The sequence below is a fragment of the Leptonotus elevatus genome, chromosome 4 (assembly GCF_054856555.1).
Source record: "Leptonotus elevatus isolate MCC_2025b chromosome 4, RoL_Lele_1.0, whole genome shotgun sequence".
In the NCBI taxonomy this organism is placed as follows: Eukaryota; Metazoa; Chordata; class Actinopteri; order Syngnathiformes; family Syngnathidae; genus Leptonotus; species Leptonotus elevatus.
This window is the reverse complement of record NC_141242.1, coordinates 13403777-13426758: the sequence shown is the minus strand read 5'-3', so window position 1 is coordinate 13426758 and position 22982 is coordinate 13403777. Positions and strand designations below refer to the sequence as shown.

Here is a 22982-nt window from a genome sequence, read left to right as displayed (position 1 = left end):
ATTTTATCTTATTGTTCCATAGCATAATTTACTGTATCTTAACATATAGTATGAAGATGCATAGTCACTGTGTTTCATGTTGATCTTATGAATGAAGCAAATCTGCATTCACATTTATATTTTATAGAAGAGCTATGTGAAAAAAAAAATAATAACAAAAAATAAAAAAATAAAAAATCCTTACAACGTTAACTAAAAAGCTGTTCAGCAATGTGTGTTGATATAACCAGTACCTGTCCCAATGTAGAGAACATGGTAGTGTCCATCTTGGGCTTGAACCCTATCCACCGCAATCTGTGTCAACTTTCTCCTGCGTGGCTGTGTTTGCAAGAAGACAGGCCTGCGATGTTGCGGAAGAACGGGATGATACATCATAGGGTGAGAGCGCACGAAGCGCAGAACCTCATCTGGAAACTCCTTAGAGCTTGAAAAGCCGCCACCATTGACTTTGCTGGCACACTGTCAATGAGATGACAGATTTAGAGCGGAGCAAGCAGAGAAGGTAATTCATTGTATTGGCAAGGTTTTGCTGTGTAGATACAAAAAAAAAAGCGGTATGCTGTGGTCTGACTGCGACTGCCCCCCGCGGCACGGCATAACCTGCAGGAGGTTGCTAGCATTCGGCATTGTGTTCCACTCAAAAGGCATCAGTCAAAGGCAAAAACCGTGTGCCGTGAATGCATAATTGTGGTGCTATTGGAATCAACCCAATAGAGAAGACCAATACTGTAAGGACATACACAGTAAATTTTGCTCTGAAAAAGACTATATTCCATCCCAGACTTTATACTCGAAAGAGAGTAAAATAATAATAATAAAATAATAAAATAAACAATCCTCAACAGTTTGAGGAACAATCACAGAACCTTCATGTTGGGAGACAGCGAACCTAACCACTAACCCATGCCACTCCTAATTGGTGTCAATTAATTGCAGGTGTCAGGCGGAATCCTCATAGTTATACCTCGATTTTTGGCCTCCTTTGGGACACATCAGCATTATCTCAAGTGGTAGAGTGGCTGTCTTCCTGAAGGTTGTGGAATTGTTTCTCACCCCTTTTATTGTTGTTTACTCCGTTTAGACTGGGACCCAATATAGTATTTTTACAGTAAAATTGACTGCATATTAGGTCATCAAAATAGCCTGTTTTAAGTGTGAGGTCGTGTGTCATTTGAGAACGGCCTTGGTCATCTTGGCAACGAGCAGCCAGTCAAAAAAAGTGAGTGCACACTGCAAATTGTTCATGAGCTCTTGTAAAGACAGTATTAGCATGGATTGTATTTTAACGTTGTGGCAGCAGAACTTCATCACCAATCCACCAATTTTACATAGGTCAACTAGTTTAGTGATCCTAGGCCTCAGTTGCTTCAGCCTTCCTGTTTGGAAATCAAACAGCATCTTCGCATAGCCTACACAGTTAATCCTGTAGAGTAAAATCGACTCTATTTAGGGTAAATTTGACTCTATTTAGAGTGGGATCAAATAGACTCAGTTTTAGAGTCATATTTACACTTGGAAAAGAGTACGATAAAGAATTGAGAAAAAAAAAGTCAGTCAAGGTTTGAGGAACAAACTCACAACCTTCGGCTTGGAAGACTGAACCACTACCACCTGAGCTATGCCCCCCCTACTGTTTGCTTATATCCAAGACTTTTTTTTGGTCTCAGAGTTACGGAAATTCCAGCTGACACGCGTGATATACTAACACACAGCAGGAGCCGCATGGCTCAGGGAGTAGATCGGCTGTCTCCCAAGCTGAAGGTTGTGAGTTTGTTCCTCAACCCTTGAGTGACTTTCATTTTATTCTTATTTTCAATTCTTCATTTTACTCTCTTCCAAGTGTAAATATGTCTCTAAAACGTGAGCATATTTGGTCCCACTCTAAATTTAAATGTAGAGCATTTCATATTAGTTGTGTTAGTCACACTGAAAAAGCTCGAATCAAGGTGACAAATGATAACTGCCTGAACATAGAAGACAGTCATCCATGTGATCTTATTACAGAGATTAGAACACTGGGTGCATGGGTTACTCTTGTACTGCTCGAAATTGGTTCAAGTCCTAACTTGAGGACAGGACATCCTTTTCTGCAATTGGTAACTTTGTTTTAAGGCTTTGACTTGTGGGTTCCTCAGGGGTCAATCTTGAGACTCTTTTAGCTCAATCTGTACATGCTTACAATCGGTCAACTGATATCAGCTGTTCTACCGCGTGTTACTGTCAACAGATGGGCCTGCAAATTTATTTTGGAACTGCATCAAACCGATCAGTGTGTAAATGCAAAACGGTATTCTTTGTTAGGTTGGATTAAAAAGTGCTAGTAAAAAGTATTCTTTAAAAAAAATCTTCTTTGCTATTTGCCCTCATTACGGGTGCGGGTAAACTGGACTATACAAGTAATAAAAAGTCAATTAGTAAACTGGATTTACAGATCCAGGCCGTGGGTAGGGGACTTTATCCTCAGAAGGTGTCCAGTGATGCTCAGGTCTCTCTCTGAAGGCAAAGGGGCCGTTAAACGCTGCTCGGATGTCATCCATGTGATAGACACACACCGCATAGCCTTTAAATACCGCACTGCAAAAGAAGAATTGGAATGATCAGTTTGCCTTCATGCCATGAAACATCATCTTCCTCACCTTGTTGTGCTAAAAAGGCCAAAGATTCCTGGGTTTTTCCCATCTTTGTTCTTCAACACATAGACATCCTCTGGAAAACAAAATGGATGTTTTTTTAAGCTCCACCAAGGAGAGAAATTTCCGTTAGCATAATTTCAGATTCTTCATTTATTTGTGATAGTTGATAGTTCAAACAGGGCAGGCATTCTCCTAGGGAAGCGTACAGTATGTAAGACGAGACGGTAAATTGTCTAAAGTTTGATGTGGATCTGATCCATAATGGGAATTTGACATCAATATGAAATATCCTGTTTAAATCCTTCCCCCCCTCCAAAAAAATATCTCATATGATTTGATCTTTATGATCAAACCAAGTTTAATCTGGTTTGGATCCAGATGGATCAACAATTTAAATGTAAAAAACAAAAAACAAAAAAAGCCTTTTACCATGTTCCGACACTTATTTCGCTTCATCTGATTTTTTTGTTTGTTGTAAAAGCAGTTTTAGTAGATGTAGTTAGTGATGGGAAAATGAAGCTTCATGAAGCACTTGTAATATTTTTTGACTCCTCTAGATGCCACTCTTGGTTGAAAGATGCAGTGGAAATGTAATCAATTTCCTTTGCACGAGCCTTTATATTTAAACCAAGAGCACCATCTAGGGGAGTTAAAAAATATCACAAGTGCTTCATGAAGCTTCATTTTCCCATCACTAGATGTAGTAGATGTCCATATTTAATCTGGTTCTAATCCATATTTAGCATTTTACAGCCATTTCAATTTAAAATTTACAAAAAGGCCCCTTTCCAAATCCAGTTGTTTATGTTTCTTGAGTTGGACGTTTTGTTTTCAGGAGCTGTAGAATACCTGTAATGCTGTGCCAAGTCTAATCTAAATCAGATCCAGATTCAGCATTTGACAGCAATTTCCATTTAAGATTTACAACCCACTTTTTCTCTGGAGAGCTCAGTATTGTTCATTGTTCATTCGGTAATTTTTCAGAGAAAAAAAAAAGGAAAAAAAAGAAAAAAATGTACAACCCTTTTCTTGAGTTAAACAGTTTGTATACAAGTGAAATAAATTGTGTTAGCTGTAATGTGTTTTACTAGATTAAATTTAGTTTTCTCAAGTTTGATATGTTTAGACACGTTTACATGTTTATATGTTTAGAGACTCGATACGATTTATTACTATTATTATTATTTTGCTCGAATGTCAAATGTTAATTGTGAATCTAATCCTCATTGTGAATTTGGCATTCTACATTTGAAATTTGACAAATACAATCATTATAAAATGTTTAGATGCCTACAATCCTTACGTCTTTGTAATGTTGTCATTTTATTTTGCTCTGTGCTAGATACAGTGATATCAAAACAAGTTTAATCTGAATCTGATACACATAGGGCATTCACATACATTTGATGGAATTTTGTCAAATCCTTTTTGACATGTTGATCAGATGCTTATTTATCTGTCAAATTGCATCAACAAGGAATATGTAGTTGTGCTTATGTATATATCCCCCAACTTTGCACATTGTAAATTGTATAAAACAATGATGTACACCACACGTTCTCACCAAGTAAATCAAAGTGAGTATCAATGCCATCAGGTCCAGCCACAGAGCAAATGAGTCGAGTTTTCAGAAAGGAGCTCCATCTGTTCACCAGCATTCTCTGTCCTCCTTGATCATTCTGAGAGGCGATAGGATACAAAATGACGAATGAGTGCGCTGCCAGCACTATTGGCTTCTTGATGGATTTCATCCAGAAAAAGCCTTAACAATATATCAGAGCCTTACCGCGCAGACTCGTCCGACGCGGGTGTACACAGCCTTGTTGACCCCCTCTGCATCCACCTCACGTTCAGTGAAGAAGAAGTAAACTTTGTCATCATCTTTGTCGTCGTTATCAGGAATAACCGCTGAACCGACAAATCTCGGTTCTGCAGACAGACAAATGTCTGAAGTTAAAGTAAATCAAGATACAGTATGTTATAGTCTGCGCTTCTCAGTATTGCAGTTGAAAGCCTACACCACTAAGCCCCTTGTTGGGCAGCCGCAGTTCCCACTCTGTAGGTGTTAACGTGAGGGTGAATGGATGTCTGTCTCTTTATGTCTATTATATATATGACTGGTGACCAGTTAATGGTTTGGCCCGCCTTTTACCCAAGCTGAGGGATGCTCCAGTGGCCCTCACCTTGAACAGTATAAGTGGTCTGAAAAATGGGTGGATGGATTTTAGCTGACCGTTAAGCTGCTGCCTGTCGTCCCTCTCGGTGCGCGTGTAGGTGCGATTGTTGAGTCGGCACAAGGCAGCATCGTTCTCCCAGTAGTCTGTATAGAGGCCCACGTACAGCTCTCCACCTGATTCAAACGAACAAGCGCCAACACAGCATGTCATGACACAACATGACCGCAAGATGGCAGCATTGAACGGCTTTTAAATGCCATCTTAAATCTTTCTGGTATGTCGTATGACACTTGAGATTTTAGCTCTGGTTCTTATTCACCTGAGAGTGTAGAGGTGCAGGGACTGTTGTGGTTGAACGGACATCGTCCTCTACCGCTTGTAATGCTCTCCTCTTGCAAAGTAAACAGCCTGTCCTGTCAGCACAAAGCATCACGAGCATTATTACGCATCAAAATGACAAGCAACTAAACAAAACAAGCTGTGTGATTAAGGAACGTTAGAAGAGGTGAAGTGTGGATAGAAAGTGATGGATGAGAGGGAGGAGGAAATGATGGATGAGCCAAAATAGAGGCCTGTTGCTCTTACAGGTATATATGACTTTAACACATATGCACGACTGATTGTGGAGCTCTGACAACCAGGTGGCAAACGCGCACACACACAAAACTATTGATGCACAGCCGGCATTTTTACTACCGTCACTGGTGGTTCAGAGCAGTCATTGATTTATGTGGAAGGTCCTGGAAGCCCGCTGTGCTGTGAATACGGCCCCTCGGATGACTGTAACAAAGGCCAGCTGCAGGTCACCACTTACCAGACAAACAAGCACCCTCACTCACATTCACACCTTTATTTAATCTATCATGCGTATTTTTAGGAAATATGGAGGGAAAGTAGGGGATCCAGGAGATGAATGGACACAATTCACAGCCGAGATTTGAGTCCAGAACCTTTTAGCTGTGAGGCAGATTTGCTAACCGCGTTGCCTCACCATGATTTGAAATTTGATTGTTTGATTAATGTATGAAATTTGAGCAAGTAGTCTTTAATCACTAAAGATCCTGTGAAGTGAAGTCAGAGATTTGTTTCTAAACACATGATACATGTTAAACGATAATTGCCCATTTACAAAGATTGAGGGATATGTAGTAGTCAGTTGTAAAGATATAGCATTTGATTGTTTTTCACCATTTCAGTTTTGCTGATATTTTATATTTTCTCATCAGCACAATTTCGATGTGCAAGTCTTTGTTTCGGATTCTCCGCTGGCATGGCCGTTTTAGAGTGCCTCGTTGTTGCAGTGTGGAAAAGTCCAGCGACAACAAATGTTTTGCACTTTAAGCAGATAAATTTGCATAGCTCAAACATGTAGTTATGTGGAGGCTTAAAATGCTGGTCGACGAGGTAGCATGTATTTATTTTGTCGTCGTAGTGAAGTTTGATTGACAGTTGAGCAAGATTTGGTTTCAGCGTATTGAGCGAACCTGCCCGCAGTGTTCAAAGGGGGAGAAAATGCCTTGATTTTTCAAAATTTTGAAGCCTCACTTTATTCACTTGGTGAGGTTTATTAATAACATTCTTCCCTGTGGTGCGTCAAATGTACTAGAGATATTTATTTTCACTTAACAGGGAGCATGTTGTTATTGTGGTTAGTACTAGCATGCCACAAAGTCAAGAGATCTGGCTTTGATTCTTCTTAAGAACTTGTGAAAAAAAAAAACGTGTCTCATTAAAAGGAGACTAAAGCCATGAAGAAAAGAGACCAACGCAGCGAAACGGAGATTGTGGAGTGTAATAGTGCAACATCTAGACATAAGACATTAAAGCTGTGAATCAAGCGCACAAAGAAAATGGACAAATGCAACTAATTGGAGACTGACAAGCTCAGTACTGTTATGACTCACCTTCCCTGTGTGTCCCACGTGCACCAAGGCACAAATGGGGTTGAAGGATGCCGTCCCACAGACCAAGAGATGGGTCTGGTTGTACTGCTGCAAAACCTTGATGTAGTTTGCGCACTCCATCTGTTGGAGGAATTAGGACAAATAAATCACCGGGGTGATGACATTGCATCAGGGGGCTGTGAGGGGGGGATGTGTGATGGAAAAATGCCAGACGCTTACTGCATTATCAATAATGTCAATAGGGCAGGTGAAGCAAAGGTCAGTGTGCTGTAAGAGAGCTACAACCTTTATTGGTCTACACTACATAACCTACTCAAGGTGTGGTGATTTACGACAAGTAATACTGTACTGTAATATGAAATTATTGACATACTTTTTCCCGGCCCTTCATCAAGCATTCTTCTATTTGGAATTTAGTACTGGCCCACTGGATCTGGAGGGAGCAGTACAGCATTATTGACATTACTTAAAATATGACTCAAGTTACATGCCTGTACTTGGAGTCAAAATACAGCCCCGTATATGTCCAAACACGCACATTTAAGTAGGTCACATGATCCAGTAATGGGTTTAAGGGTTCATTAGTCTTGGACCAGGAGTACCTCTTTGTGGTGCGTGTTAACCTGGTCCAGGTTGAGGGAGAACAGAGCATTCTTGGCCCCGATATAAAGCCTCTCGTGGCCCTCGTCCAGTAGCATGGTCTGGGGCTGAAGAGGCACTCCATTGCCCTGGAACACCCACGTCCTGTTCAACTGCCAAAGTTCTGTCGCGATAATATCAACACGAGAGACTGAGGATGAGGATTAACAAAAATGATTATGACAACATCGCGGCGGCGGTTTGTATTGTATTTCAAACAGTGCAAAGCCTTGCATGCCCAGGTTCGACGTGGTTTACTGAACTAAGCATTATTAGCCTTGTTCTGTCAATATTCATTCACATCGTCACTGCTTTATGCTTTACACTTTAATGCAATATGTATGATGCATAATACAAGACTTCTAATCAAGACTGTTTAAAAAAAAAATATATATATATATATATATATATATATATATATATATAAATAGTGGGATGTCATAACTTGCTGAATATTTTATTTTTGTTTTTTTCCTCTTTATGATATTGCTTCAAATTGTCTATTTGCTTCCCTCTGCTCCTATTGGTTGGGTAATGAATGCAGCCAATAAGGATTTAATATTATGGTAAGTCAATTACAGCATAAAAGCAAGGTGTTCGATGATTTCAGCGTTTTCGCAGGATTTGATTGGATACGCAATTCTTGGCCATCACCTGTTGTATTTGATTATTGCTGCATTTGAGAATGGTCGTAAGTCAGACTTTTCCAAGTTCACACCAGGAAGTGTGTAAGGGAACGCCCCCTTGAACTCAAAAAGACAGGAAAAAAAAGTAAAGTACCCCGACTTTACCTACAGATTACAGACTACAATGTGATGTCACTCTATAATGGCGACCACTTTGGAAACACAGACCGTGAATGGCAAAACACAATTTACTCGAGTATAAAACTAGATAGCTTTCTTCATTCATAAATATTTAACATAACTCCACGTAACACAACGTATACGTAACAGTATGCCGCTATCTCCCTGCATGAAATCATACGGTGAACTACTGAACTGTATGAAATGCTTATGAAATAAATAAAAACAATAAATGAAGCAAAATTGCGAGAAGGCAAGTTTGCTGGAAGTCAAAATAAGTTTTGAGGACCAAAATAAAAAAGTATTTATCACTATCCGCCATTCATCTCAAACACTTTCAGGTCGGAACTGGGAAAAACCAACTCGGATATATCTGACTTTCCACCATCCTCAAATGCAGCATGAGCACCGAGCTAAAACCAGCAAAATACAAATTGACTTTTAGTGCTGAATGTTTCATCTCACTAGCCTTCTACCTCAGATGGATATCCGTCCTAAAGGAATACACACTTGAAAATTCTGTATGCTGGAATGTTAGCTTTATTAAAGCCTCAATGTCTGGACCATGAACACAAGGGAAATAAAGAAGAATGGATTTTGTTATTTTTTTATGTTACTGTTCGGCAGTTTGAGTGAGCAAATGCCTTACTTTAACATTTAATTGTTGCTTCTGCTGCAAAGTACTCTATAAATAACACACACAATAACAGTTTTTTTATGCCTACATTAATAATAGGAATCTGTAATACATTACAAAAACAGGTGTAGACCTTGAATATATAGCAGTAAGATTTGTACTGTGGAAACCGAGAACCCCCTTTATCGTTATTGTTTTATCCATGCAACGTCTTAATGGTGCTTTTTTTTTTTTTTAAGGGAGTACACCACTGAAAGCCCCAAAAGTAATTTGCACACACACACACACACACACATACACACCCCCCCCACACACACACACACACTGTCATATCAGTGAAGTCTTATTGGCTCATGTGTATAAACGTGCCAATTGAGATATGAATGATAGATAGGATTGTCCGAGTCATATCTGCGCATATGTGCCATGTGTTTCAAATTCACCATTTCCCCGAAGAATAGCCGAGAGCTAAAGAAGAGGACTATCTTTTAATCTCGTCACTTCCTCCCATGTGGTAACTCTTCCTTTTGCTCTCTCAAGTGTGTAACATCATGCATCAATCTGCCAGTCATACACCAATAATGCAAGCAGCACACACACACACACACACACACACACACACACACACACACACACACACACACACACACACACACACACACCCCCACACACACACACACACACACACACACACACACACATACACATATATATATATATATATATATATATATATATATATATATTCTCTTGGAATTGTCTAGAGCATACTGCATATGTCAATTCAATGGCAATGTAATATCTTCAGCGGCGAGCTGCTCATGTGTTCAATATGCACAAAAGTGGATGCACGCAAACGTGTGTGTCGAGACGATCTGATTGAGCCTGACAGGCAGTTCCGTTAAACATGCTCGCCATGTGCTGCAAAAGCACAGGGTGCAAATCAGCAGAAACACTTCCTAGGCTTTGAGGGTGAAACGATTTGAAAGAGGTGATGCTGAATCCAATGTGCGTTCTGTGAGGGTCTACAGTCCTGGGTAAAAAAAAGAAAAAAAAAGGAAAAAAAAGAAGCTTTCATTGTTCCCATAAGGCCTGAACCAGGCGTCCTTGTGAAGGGTAAATGGGTGACCTGGCGTGTGTTAAATTTTGATAGGTTTACTCAGGCAACAAGGGATTTAATTTAGGCACTGGCCATGCCCAATTCTTACACCAGCCCTCAATGAATGGATTTTCATTACATCCGTTCTTGTGTGAGTGCATGTTAAGCAGGCTTGCGCAATAAAAGTGTTGGCCTCAGTGGAGCTATTTGAGAAATAACGTCACAGAATAACTCGCCACATGATGTCACAAACTGTTGCCAAAACATTGCTATACAGCAGTAAACTGAACCATCTACCTGTAAATACATCATGAATTATTTTGTCGCAGTTGAGCAGGAACCTCAGATTTAAAAATATCATAGGGATGTTCAATTAATACCACCTTTTTTCAGACTCATACGAGTATGCAAATTCATTCTTTGAGTACTCACTGATGATAGCGAGAACCAATACCTCAAGTTCTTTGGATGCATAAAATGTAATTTAAAACAATGATAAATAGACCTTTTTTTTTTCTTCTTTTGCACAGTATAGCGCCAATCACTGCCACAGAGGCACTTACGTGACAACTTTCTCCAAGAGACCTATTATCGCCCATGCCTAATCATTATACAAAATGCAGTATGGGATTATTTTGTCAAATCAATACCAATGGTCAGTCCGCGCACAGAGTGTTGTTTTTACAAATTATTAACCAATGCTAAGTGTTGAAAATTACTTGAGAGCAAATCTATGAATTGTCTTGGACACTGTCAACTGTCTGACAAGTGTCATGACTCCACCTCTTCTTGAATCTGCAGGAACCTTGTGGCATTATCAGGGCTCTTCACTATCTTTTGCATTGGTAGCACTGGTGGTGCCAAAAAATTGAAAGAGGAAGAGACTGGCTAAAAGAGTGAGGAAAAAAAGACAGCGACTTTCAAGCATGTTTCAAACTGCAAACCTGCTACAGAGGACGCATTAAAACAAGCTAATGCAATTGGATGACATTTTTTTTACCAGCACACACGGAAAAGTAGAATAGATAGATAGATGGCTTTGGTGCAAGAAGCCTGCCAGCCTTTAAGGTACCGGTAAATTTGTTATTAATACAACTATAAAACGACAATGTGTAACTGACGAACAAAAAAACCCACAAAAATAGTCGATAGTCTTGCACTGTTTGATGCTGTTGTATTGCAAAAAAAACAAAACAAAAAAACAATGATATTATATGATACCATGTTGAGATTTATTTGTCATTCTATTAAGGTAGCCTATACATATTTGATGTCAATGCATTGATACTGTATCAAAACAAGCAACTTTATGATACCTACATGTTTAATTTTCATATAAATCTGCTATCAACATTTAATACTGATACTGTATCGAAAACAGCCAGCAAAACAATTTATCCCAATAAAACTTATACTACCAAACTACCTGATATATGTGGGATCAGATGTCGAATCCAAAAACTTTGCGGGTGGGCGAATGGTAACGGAACCCTAGAACACCGACTCTACGATAGGTGTGAAAACACCCTGACATATTTAACTTTGATCATAGTTGCCTCACTTATCTGCCGGATGTGTTTCCAATCCATTCAATTCCTCTGCTAGCATAGAACAACAATCCATGTAAGTTTGAGCAAGATGACTTTCGACGCTTGAGCGTTAAGCATAAAGAAACCTCTGCTGAAGGTGCTGTACTCGCACTAAATGTCTCACTTATGTGGACCACAACAATGGGGCACCTTGTCCCGAGGTCTGCTGAGGTTGCAGGGGCTAATTACTGGATTTTCTTTCCTACAGTCTGTATATTTTTGCGAAACTTGATCATTTACAAGGATGCAAGGAGCGTTTATCCCATTTTCATATAGCAAAATCCCACACCTATTTGTTTAAAATAGGATTAGGTATCCATAGAGGTGTAGGCGAGTGCAAGTAGTACTTTGTTGCGATTAAGATTTAAATGTTGGAAAAACAAGAACTGCTTGTTTGAGTAGTATTGGGTCGTTAGCGATGGAGGTGGTGTGACAAGTAGTGATACGTGCACCCTGTAATTATCTAATCGGCACAAGCAGACTCGCATCTCTCGCCGTCGCTTCTCAGTTTGACAGAACTTGGCCGAAGGAGTGCATTCCATTCCGACGCTTGAATGTCAGCCTGGCTCACAAAACAAGGAACTCCTTCTTTTTGGTGTGCAGTCAAAATCTGCTAGCACTTATTTAGATGACAGACGTCGACGTCTATTTAAAGTGATGCCTTAAATGGCTCGCGCGCCAAAGGTCTCGCTCGTCCACTTCTCACTTGTCTTGGTGGATCACGGCAAAGGGATAATTGCCATTGACGTACACACGGGAAGGAAGTAGGAAAATAATCTTGAGAAAAAGGGAAGGAAGAATGAGCAAAGGAAGCAAGACAGGAAACACACATAAAGGAACATGAAAAAGAAGAAAGCGGCAACATAAGTAAACAAATTAGAGGAACACGGGAGAAAGGTTGGATTTATTGGACAATGAAGGGAGGAAGAAGGAGCACTAAGTACAGGAGGAAGGAAAATTGAGGAAAAGAACCAGAGGAAGTTCTCTAATCGGCTTTTTCATGGTGCATTCTGGGAATTACTGTTCATTTATTTTAACAATGTTAAGCAGCACTTTAGACTGTTTGCATGCAGAACAAATGTGCACACTTTTTTCAAGTCAGTTGTCGAAACGGGGAACCAAAATATATATATATATATATTTTTTAAAGAACGATTCCCGGAGAAATGGAAGGTTCGATTCTCGAGACTCAATGCCCAACCCTATTTATGATAGATATCCACTGAAAATCCACAGCAATTGAGAAACCGATGCAGGAGCAAAATCGTTATTTGGTGGAAGACTAACGATGTGGGCAGCGTTTCGGTCTGGGCACTGTCTGGTGCTTGGGCTCTAATAAAAAGAAAGGAAATGAAAACTCTGGAAAGAAAGGGTATGCCAGGAGGAAGCAGGTCAGGAAGGATGAATGAAATGGAGGCTGGAGTAAATGAAATAAGGGAAAAACCAGAAAAGGAAAGGATGCCGTAAATTCCTCCCTTCCCATAAAAAAAAAGAAAACGCTTAGTTAAAAAAAAAAAAAAAAAGTTTTTTTTATGGTGTGTTGAACTCATTACTATGATTAACACGACTGCACTTTTAATCTAAAACAGAACAGGTGTGCACTGCAATCACACTGCTCTCTCCTGTTATTATGTGCAGCTGTAGCCACGTCTTGAACTGATACAAAGGCAACGAGGGGGATTTCTGCATCTCGGTTTCCCTGCTCTTCCTTTTCAAACTTTGCTTCCTATCATCCTAAGCCAACGAGGACTTTCTTTGCCGCTAGCTAGAGACGTGAGAGGAGGTGGCGGAGGGTTTTCCGCCGTTGGCCGAGATCCCACATCAAAAAAATGCATCGGGGAAAAAGTATTCCCCCCCAAGGCGGACACTTTCATCTGACACGCGGTGAAAGAAGATGCAGACGACGCGGAGCTCTGCAATACAAATAAACATTTTCATCGTCTGGAGTGTGCATGGAAACACTGAGACTACAATGTGTTTGCCAGTGAGCAACCTACTTTTTCATTTGCAGACAGGGCGGAGGGAATTGAATCGCACAAACTAAGAGATCATAAAAAAAAAAAATAATTCTCTCATCGTTCCATTCACTTGGAAGCTTGTGTTTTATGCCAGAATTCAAATGAGCAAATGTTGTATTTGTATGGAGTTTGTGCACTGACTGAATGTCTGTTACCAAGACAAACAGTAACTGAAGAGCGGCAAATTGAAGCAGACCCGGCTGGCCTTGAGGCCTGAGCATAAACGTGGTGTCCCACAGGGGTCGTGAAAGGGTCAAACAGGTCTTGGGTGTGTTGCCATTATCGGCAAACAACCTTGTGCTCAGGAACCCCCCTTGTGTTTGTACGAGTGGTCGTGGGGTGATGTCACATTGTGAGATGGGTCCCACATGGAGAGTGAGAAACAGATCGTTCGGCTTGTCTTGAAGACAAAAGAACGGATTTCCCCAAAATTAAGAGTCAGTAAATTTTTATTTTGTTGCCTCATTCATATATACAGTAAGAGGGCTAAGCATGGAGTCAATTTGGGTTCCTTAATCTGAGTTAAATACAGCCAAAAGTATGTCAAACTAAAAACAAACTCTGTCTAAAACAGTGGTTCTTAACCTGGGTTTTATCGAACCTCAGGGGATTGGTCAATCAGTCTGAGGCACAAGTGTCCTCGAGGGCCTGAATCCTACATGTTTTTGAGGTTTTCTACTCCAACACACCTGATTCAATGATCAGGATGATGTTCTTAAATATGAATCCGCTGTGTTGAATGTGGGAAACCTCTAAAAACATGCAGGACTCAGGCCCTCGAGGACTGGACTTTGACACACACACGATTAAAATGATTTGTGAAGACACGCCCTGCTATCTGTGCTGCAGGGAATTTGAGGCGCTCAGAAGTCGACTTGTGACTGCTGTTATCTTACATTTATGTGATTTCTTTATACTACGTTGAGCAATAAAAGAAAGTGGTCAGACAGACATGTGCAATATGAATTCGTATGTATAAAGGAATGTGTGGTGTTCCACAGGGTTCAATTCTGGGGCCTCTGCAGTTTTCATTATATCTGCTGCATCTGGGTTCCACCTTAAGAATACAGTGGTGGTTGTTTAAAAGTGCTTTATTAATATAGAGTTCAGTTGAGTGATGGGAGTTCTATTTTATTTTTCAGTAAAGAAAGGTTTAGTGATGCGCATAGGAAACTGGTGAGGTTCAGTACCTCCAACAACTTTAAGAAGTACTGGTTTAAAACCACTTGAGGGTACCAGCCGTTGTACAAGTTAAATTGACGTACTCTATTTCTGAGCGCAAATGTTGTCTGTGAAAGCTCAAATAATCTCTGCCTTCACACCATAGTCCTCTTGTTTTTTTCACGGGGAAAAGGTCATACAGAGCGTTGGATCTTCACCAGCTGCCTCCCCCGTTGACACCTGATTAATGAACACACGTACACAGTGGGAGGGCAACTGTTCAGAGATATACACAGACAAAATGAGGTAGAGCAATGAAAGCCACGGGAGGTGTGCGCTGTAGATATCGTTTTTCCTTTGTCGACCTACAAAGTGATTCACCCAATCAACATCACACTTCTATTTTACCAACAGGTCTGAAAACTGATCATGTACCATTCAAGTTAATTGGACTTCTCACTTCCCTTTTATCTTATCCAAAAAAACATCCCATCTCTAATTTATTTGAAGAACGACACACTGGTTTTCCCCTTCTTGGGGCAAAGTGGATGCCCTGTCATTTGCAAAGCTACAAAATATATGAAGTGTCTGAAATTACAGCTCAAAGAGGCAGGTAGGTTTTTATTACACTATAATTACCACATGAATAATCACTAATGTCAGCTTATTTTCACCAAGTATGCATCGCTGTTTACTCTGCTTGATGACATGTCATGCAACGTTTAACTTAAATAATAAACTGTGCTTGAGGTATGGGACCTTGCTCAAACTATTTGTGACTAGCCAGCACATTTCTTTAAGCAGTAGTGCAAATAAGTCCTGCTAGAGTCACATTTCAGAGGAATATCTGTATAAGGTTAATATTGCGGCAGGATATTGTAAGTTGCTGTTGCCATGGTAGCTTGGACATCCATTTACTGTGCGGCCCTTTGGGCGGTGTTTTTTTGGGGGGGAGGCTTTAAGCTCATCCAGTTGGCCAGTCCTGCTTTACAGTACAATGCAATTCGCTCAGTGTATTCAAAGACACTGCTGGATTGAAATAAAGCTACCAAACCTTCAGCGGCATATCTAATTAGGTCATTGACAGTGTGTAAATTGCTGCATTGCATTGACCGCAGCCCAAGCCCGACCACCTAACTCGCAGCCTGCCGTAACCTGACACATGCTGCCTGTGAAACGTTTCATTAGCATCACAATTTATGACTGTTTTTGAAAAAAAAAAAAAAATGAAAAAAGCGCTGCAGTCTGGAATTCTTGCAAATGCTCATCTAATACAGAGGAGTCCAAACTAGAGCAAAAATAATGTATCTTCTGCGAGATCATTAATTTACACAAAACGGGAGTTAAGGAGTGGAATAAGATAAGGCTTTTGAGGAGAGTTGGATGCTGCATCGCCAAACATTAGGGTCAGCTTCTGCTCTAAATACGGCTTGGAATCTTGGAAGTTCACTTAAGTTAATACGCTGTATGATTGGAGTAGAAACTTGGAATTTCCACTGTTTGGCGGTCGTCTCAAATGAATCTGGATCAAAACACATTGGGGAAGAGAAAGAAAGGTGGGGATAACTCTGAATATGAACATCAAGGCATGCAAATATTTGCTTGCTCGCAAGGTCATCCAAGACAGATATGCAGATCTGCCCTGAGGAATTCATGTGCAGAAGCCAGCAGAAACTTGAGGATTCCTATTGATCCAAGCGGGTTAAACATACAGTGCTTTTGTGCTTATACAATGCAGCATATTACAAATATTCTTTGGGCGTAGAATCAGTTCTAACTGGACTGTTATAATTGTCTTAGATTAGAAGACATTTCACTTCTCTTAAAAACAGACTGCTCATATTCATAGGTTAGATCGGACAGCCCAAGTGCTGATGTGAAAGCCAAACTGTTAACTCATTCGCTGCCATTGATGGCTTTAGACGTAAAAATTCTAAGTAACTATTTCAAATTTTTTCCCACTTTTTTTATTTTTTTATTGTACATTTAGAATAGATATAAAATGTGTGATTAATCGTGAGTTAGCTATTGAAGTCATGCGATTAATGATAATTAAAAATTTTAATTGTCTGACGCCCCTCATTTTTAATAATCTTTTCTTTTTTTCTTTTTTCTTTTTTATTGTTATTAATCACATGACTTCAATAGTTAACTCACGATTAATCACACATTTTCTATCTATTTTCAACATAAAAAAAAGGGGAAACTAATAGAAATAATTAAAATGATTTTTTTACGTCTAAAGCCGTCAATGGCAGTGAATGAGTTAATAGTTGGCCACAAAATGGTTCACTCAGTTGAGATATAATCATCCTCTTTAATATTCCACTCAATTGTAAAAATGACTATAGAGGCACCTGAAGGCCAAAATACTATTTGTTTGTTTATTCACTGCCAGCTAAAGTTATGGAGTCTCTTTGGAAGGGATGAAAGGACTGCATTAGTCGCGGAAGATAGGTGGTGTAAGCCCCCTCCTTTTTTTTTTTAAACGTAGATGACCTCTCCTGTGAATCACTCCAAGTCTCAAGTACAAATATTTCCTCCACAGTCCTGTCCATCATTTACATGAGGTGGACTTGAATACTTCCACACGATATTATAATAGCAGATGTTATTGTAATATTTTTCTGTATGCTGAGGGAGAACCTTTGAATTCATGTCAGCGCGCTCCCTGAATCGCATCCAAGCCACCAGCTTGTGAAAAATGTTTCCCTGTGCGCATAAGTGGGACTTTTCAAGTTGGGGAAAATATACAGTAGGCGTCCACTTACAGACCGCAACATTGAGCAAGGGATCCATTAGAAAAAAAAGATTGCAGTGGAGTTCTACACAACTACTGGATTACTGACACAATACATTACATTTTGGTCATATGACGACAATGTATCGTGCCGACTCTTGAATTAATTCTCATACTATGCAGATGCTAGTGTTTTAGCCGATGAGAAGCTTTTTTTTGTTTTCCCCTCCTAAATATGATTAAAATGCGGCATTTTCCCATTGTTTTTGCTAGCCAGAAGATGGCAAAGAAAGACACTGCAAATTGGTAGAGCGTCAAGCACTTACAGATTTGCTTAGAGGCTCTTCATTATTTGGGTTGTTTATTAAAAAGCATGCAAGTAGAACTGACCTTGATCATCAGTCTTTTATTATGAGCATGAGTCTATTTTCCTTTTCGAGTTTCACTGGAAGACATTTTTGGCACAGTAGATCAAAGGCACTTTCATATACCATGCCCGGTAACCTGCATTTGTAGGCTATATGTCACCACTAGAGCTTGGGCTCCTTTACAATTCAAAAACACTATTAGACTGTGCTTCACGGTGCCATGTCTGGGATTTCAACAGACAGAACTTTACATTCAGTGAAGTCCTTTGTTTGTACGTTTGTTAAGCTTGATGTTACTGCAACAAATACCTTGGCTGATGAAAAATCTACAGCTCAAAAATATACAAATATATAATGGCCCGGTTTTCCTATTTCATTTTCAGACCAAAATTAACTTGCTCTGACTGTGTTTTCTTTAGTTTCCAGAAGAAGCCAAAGCTCTCTGCCCTGATGAGAACTGGTCAACGTTACAGAGAAGGTTCAGGATGAGATATAACTTTACACAGAAGTCTGCCATATACCTACCGATAAGTGAATCCAGTGAGTTGGTTTGTGGAATGTGAGGGATACTCTGGCAATGCTATTAAACTTGACAGCAAGATATCTCTATGTGCAAGCATCATCCACACCCTCCGAACGTGCATTTTCCACTCTGAGGACACCATCAGCCAGGAATGGAAAAATACCAAGCTGTCCAATAAAACTCGAGAACGCGAAGCAATGTTGAATGTAAATTTACTTTGGTCAGAATTGATCATTTAAACTTGGTATCGAACAAAAAAAAAGTCGTTTGAAAAATTGGTATTAGTTCCGGTATCAAAAATGTTCGCACTAGAAAGCATGCTCGATTAGTGTCGTACTTTCTGTTTTCAATTTGTTTGGTTCCTATTTATGACAGAGACGTGTTTTACATACAAATATTTACTGTAATTTTTACTTTGCTACCTTTTTAGTCAAATGTGCGGTGCATTCCAACTTGCATATTTGGTTTAAGTCACCTCAGGAGGAAAGGAACTCTGTTTTAACAGAGGACATCCTGTACTCATCTTGCAACTTGTTCATTTTCGACTTGGATTCAGAATAAACCAGTTAATACTTGTAATACAATCAATACTTAATAAAATATTTTGTGTGCATTTTTCAAACAGTTTAACTATGCTTTCTTTTTTTCTTGCTAAAGTTTTTTTGCTACATTTCTTTAACTGTCTAACTTCAACATTACAGTTCAATACCTCCTTACAAAAATAAATAAATAAATTGCATTAAATTGATCTATACTTGCTTACCTAACTGAGGCTATTTTGCACCAAAGAATAACTCTGGTGAGTATTGTTTTGTGATGTTGCTAGAGCAAATTTCCAGCCTCTGCAAAAGCTCATTAACTACTTTTAACACATAAGAAAAAAAATTATCACTTTTAAGGTGTCAGTAGATTATAAATGTTCATCACCACTTACGCTAAAGCTGAGGCAAATTACGCCGCACAGATGAATAAACATCGTACTGCTTCGCAGATGTAACTGCTGACCCCAAAATGTTTTATAAAAGGTCCAACAGCGCTGTGTTTATAAGTTATTGACCGTTCAAATTCCACACCTATATCCAACCATGACTAACAGGCTTATGTGGAATTACCACTCTGTTGCTATAGAGATGAAAGAAAAGTGTGAGAAAATGACAGTGTTTACTTTGCAAATATTAAACCCTTATCATCAGCGCCGTTCACCAAGTCAAGTTTGTAATGCACATTAGCCTACAAAGTATCCATGCACACCTTTCTTCATTTCCATTGCTAAATATCTCCTCCATTGCTGTGCCAATATAGAATTAAAGACAGCCACATTGTGGATTCTCAGCCTCCGTGGCTGTGCAAAACAAACAAGGAAATGCTTCTTCATGGGATCAAGGGATGAAAACGGCTATACTACATAATGACTGCACGTTGGCGTGGGCATAAATCGTGTCATGATGAAAACCAAGGGTTTCATTTTACGGTACAAGGATACCCATATTTTTATGCGTGTGACTCACTGCGGTTGACTATTTTACTATATTGTCCCTACAACTTACTTGTCAGCAATGAAATTATGGATCACTTGACAGGCCAACTTCCTGGAGCAATTGGGGATGTGCAGTGGGGAAAGTCTAAAAGTTCAACTTTGTGAGAGGATCAGTAAACTTTTTTTTTTTCATTTGGCATGCTCTGAAATTTTACCAGCCGCTGTCTGCAGGCTTTGATGTAGCCCAAGATTTATTACAGGAATTCCCCACCCCTTTAATGCCCCACTTCTCTAGAAGTTTTTATCTGTACTTGGAACCCCGTAAGGTAAAAAAAAAACAAAAAAACAATATTTCATGAAATGTAAAGTGCTTAATAAATGTGAGGTTGACCTACAAATATTTTTGTATGTTAAAGTATTATACACAATTATCTAGAATGGTGCAAATTAATCTGAGAGCCCTCATCCCTGTTCAAAATGGTCAAAAAAATTGAAAAGTCTGTGTTAAAACACTTTACGAGATGGTCTCTGAGACGAATAGTTGTTGGTGACGGTATAAAATACTTCTTCAGCATGTATACAGTGGATCACGACAATTCATGGAGGATGGCGACCAAGCCTGAACATAAATAGCAATTTTCTGCGAGTAATTGATACTAAACAAATGAATCCATAAATATCCCACAAATTATGATCCCCACACACTTTAATAGTGCAACAAACACTTGAAAACATTTTTAAACATTGCTGGATCTTCTAATAATACAGTACGGTAACAACATTTACAGCTACGCATGCACGCACATACACAATGTACAGTACCTGTATGTACATGTCATTGATGATTATGCTGAAGAATTATCGTTGCGGTGCAATCCCATGTAAAATAGCATTTGACTGCACAGCAAAGCACTGGAATTAATGGTGTCAAGTGCCAGTGAGCTGGTAGGAAAGTAATCTGCTTCATACGCCGCCGTCTTTACAATTCTTAAGGTGGCAGTGTGTAGGATTTAGTGGCATCTAGTGGTAAAATAATAGAATGCAAAGATTAGCGCATGCACACTATGGTGCCTCAGAGATACCAAAGTTTGCAATCCTACCACTTATTAATACCAATTATTATTTGTGAGCGAGCAAGCAGCCTGGTGAGCAAAAAACGTACTGAAGCAGCTAACGAGGACTAGCGGAAGAAGCTAGCGAGAGCAAAGCAGAGGGAGACAAGCGACAGGAGCCCGAATTAAGGGAACTCGGTCACTCAGGCATCAGCTGTGGAAGGTAAGCGGCGGTCGAACATTGGGTCCGACACGAGCTACAAGTGCCAGTCCTAATTCAGTGAATACATCGTGAGCCAAAGCAGACATAGGCACAGCCATCTTATTTAGTGTATCCCCTCCTACTGACTATCAATAACAAATCTAACAATGCTGTTGTTAGATTTGTGATTGAATGAGCAAATCAGGGATTGGGAGTAGAGTGAGTAAGTGTGAAGTTTGGCCGCAGAAGTTTGGTTGAGTGGACATCTAGTTTTTGTTTTAAATGTGTTTACAGCCGCAAGTCACAGTTCATTATCTCATTTAGAGATGTGACAATACAATAAATTGATTAGAGCTGGGGTCATCAGCCTTTTTAAAACTGAGAGCTACTTCTTGGCTACCAGTTTTATACACACTTATAATTGTTTGTCAAATTGCCTTTAGTAATTATATTGTTGATATTGCTGGTGTTGGGCCGAAACCTCACAAGTCACAGTTGAGTAAAAACAAATGTTTTCCAAAAATCAATTCCACGTGTGTGGGTGCTATTTTCACAAATTATTGACTAAAGTGTTGAAAATGACTTGCTCTCTTTAATGATGTAATGTTAATGGTTGAACAAATATTCCATTTTGCTGGTCTCCTGAAAACTGGCTGTTTTGGATGTGCAGGGTTTTGGCTACATGCCAGCAACATTTATGTATGTGAAAACATTTATGTTAATGGTTTCTCACAATAATTAGGTAACATAAATATATCAATATGCAGCACTTTATTTCTATAAATCTCTGCCATTGTCCACATTTTCAAATGATAATTTCTAGATTTCCTAGAAAATCACATCATTGGTGAATTATTTCAGTCATGTGTGTCATTTTACTCATGTGGCTCTCGGGCACCACGTTGGTGACTCCCACTATAGACAATATTTTTTAACATAAAAAAAAAGGACCCCCCCCAACCAAAAAATTGTGAATGCCGCACCACATGTACGTATGCAGGGTTCCACTGTATAACATTCTTAAATTTTATTTTCGGTCTTTATACTTGTCCCTGCGACCCGACCCTGGATAAATGGAAGAAAATGGAAGGATGGAACATTTCTCAAACTAATGTTGACACCAAGACATGATGAGAAGCTTTTTAAAAACAATGACTTACTTCACAACACACTGCACATTTCTTACCTTTGTGTGAGAGCTGTATTCTGGGATAAACGCTGCTGGCTGAGTCAACTGTGCTTGGAACCAAATACAATATTATCAGTGCCAAAAAGCTGGTCCTCAAGCAGTCCTCCATCCTCTTAGGAACAAGCTCCACATTCATCTACAAAGAAATCCTGCAAGGGATGCTAAACTCGAGCATCAGTGGAAATACTTTTTTTTCCCCCTAAAAATATATATATTAATAAAGAATCTTGGCAAAAACTAAGCACAATGAGTCTTCCTGAAGGTAACGGTCCATTTAAGGATCATCATCACAGCTTGCGCTGCTTCCTCACTGTCTCCTTGCTCCGTAATTGCAGTCTGCAGTCTGCTGGCTGCATCCACCCACAAGCTTGGTGGACAGCGCTGACTATTATTTTCTCACTTGCTCTTAGTAACCAGGGAGAAGAGAGGTCCAGTTACTGCCTTCACGCTGCAGTGCCCACTGCTCTCCATATGTTGGTCCTTCTGTTTGTTTGTCTGGATGTTGAGTCGGATGCGCTCTTTCCCGTTCCAAAGGGAGAAGGGAAAGAAAGAAATGAGAGAATCCCACACAGGTGATCAATAAAATTGAATGGCATTGAGTCTTTCCCAGCAGGCAGGAAGCACTGTAGTGCGTCTATTCCACTTGAGTCCTCTGGAGTCAGTCAATATCTGGATGGGAGCCCTGCAGGAACGCCTGAGCGAGAGAGGGGAGGAGCAGGGAGCCTCACGCCTGGCGTGCGCTCGCTCTTTACAAGGCAGGAAAGTGAA

At 39.7% G+C, this 22982-nt stretch overlaps 1 protein-coding gene across 4 annotated transcripts in view; it reads right to left on the bottom strand.

Moving 5' to 3' along the window:
- Window positions 1-22982, bottom strand: part of sema3e (sema domain, immunoglobulin domain (Ig), short basic domain, secreted, (semaphorin) 3E) — a 29082-nt gene extending 6100 nt beyond the window's left edge. For all 4 annotated transcript variants that reach the window (XM_086073584.1, XM_086073585.1, XM_086073587.1 and 1 more), the window contains exons 1-11: window positions 22212-22982; window positions 7317-7477; window positions 7088-7147; window positions 6715-6834; window positions 5130-5223; window positions 4867-4983; window positions 4420-4562; window positions 4198-4312; window positions 2637-2706; window positions 2430-2574; window positions 234-459 (exon numbers count right to left, since the gene is read on the bottom strand). In XM_086073584.1, the coding sequence (XP_085929710.1) occupies window positions 234-459; window positions 2430-2574; window positions 2637-2706; window positions 4198-4312; window positions 4420-4562; window positions 4867-4983; window positions 5130-5223; window positions 6715-6834; window positions 7088-7147; window positions 7317-7477; window positions 22212-22350 (1390 nt within the window). In that variant the 5' untranslated portion in view covers window positions 22351-22982. The remainder of the gene's footprint in view (window positions 1-233; window positions 460-2429; window positions 2575-2636; window positions 2707-4197; window positions 4313-4419; window positions 4563-4866; window positions 4984-5129; window positions 5224-6714; window positions 6835-7087; window positions 7148-7316; window positions 7478-22211) is intronic.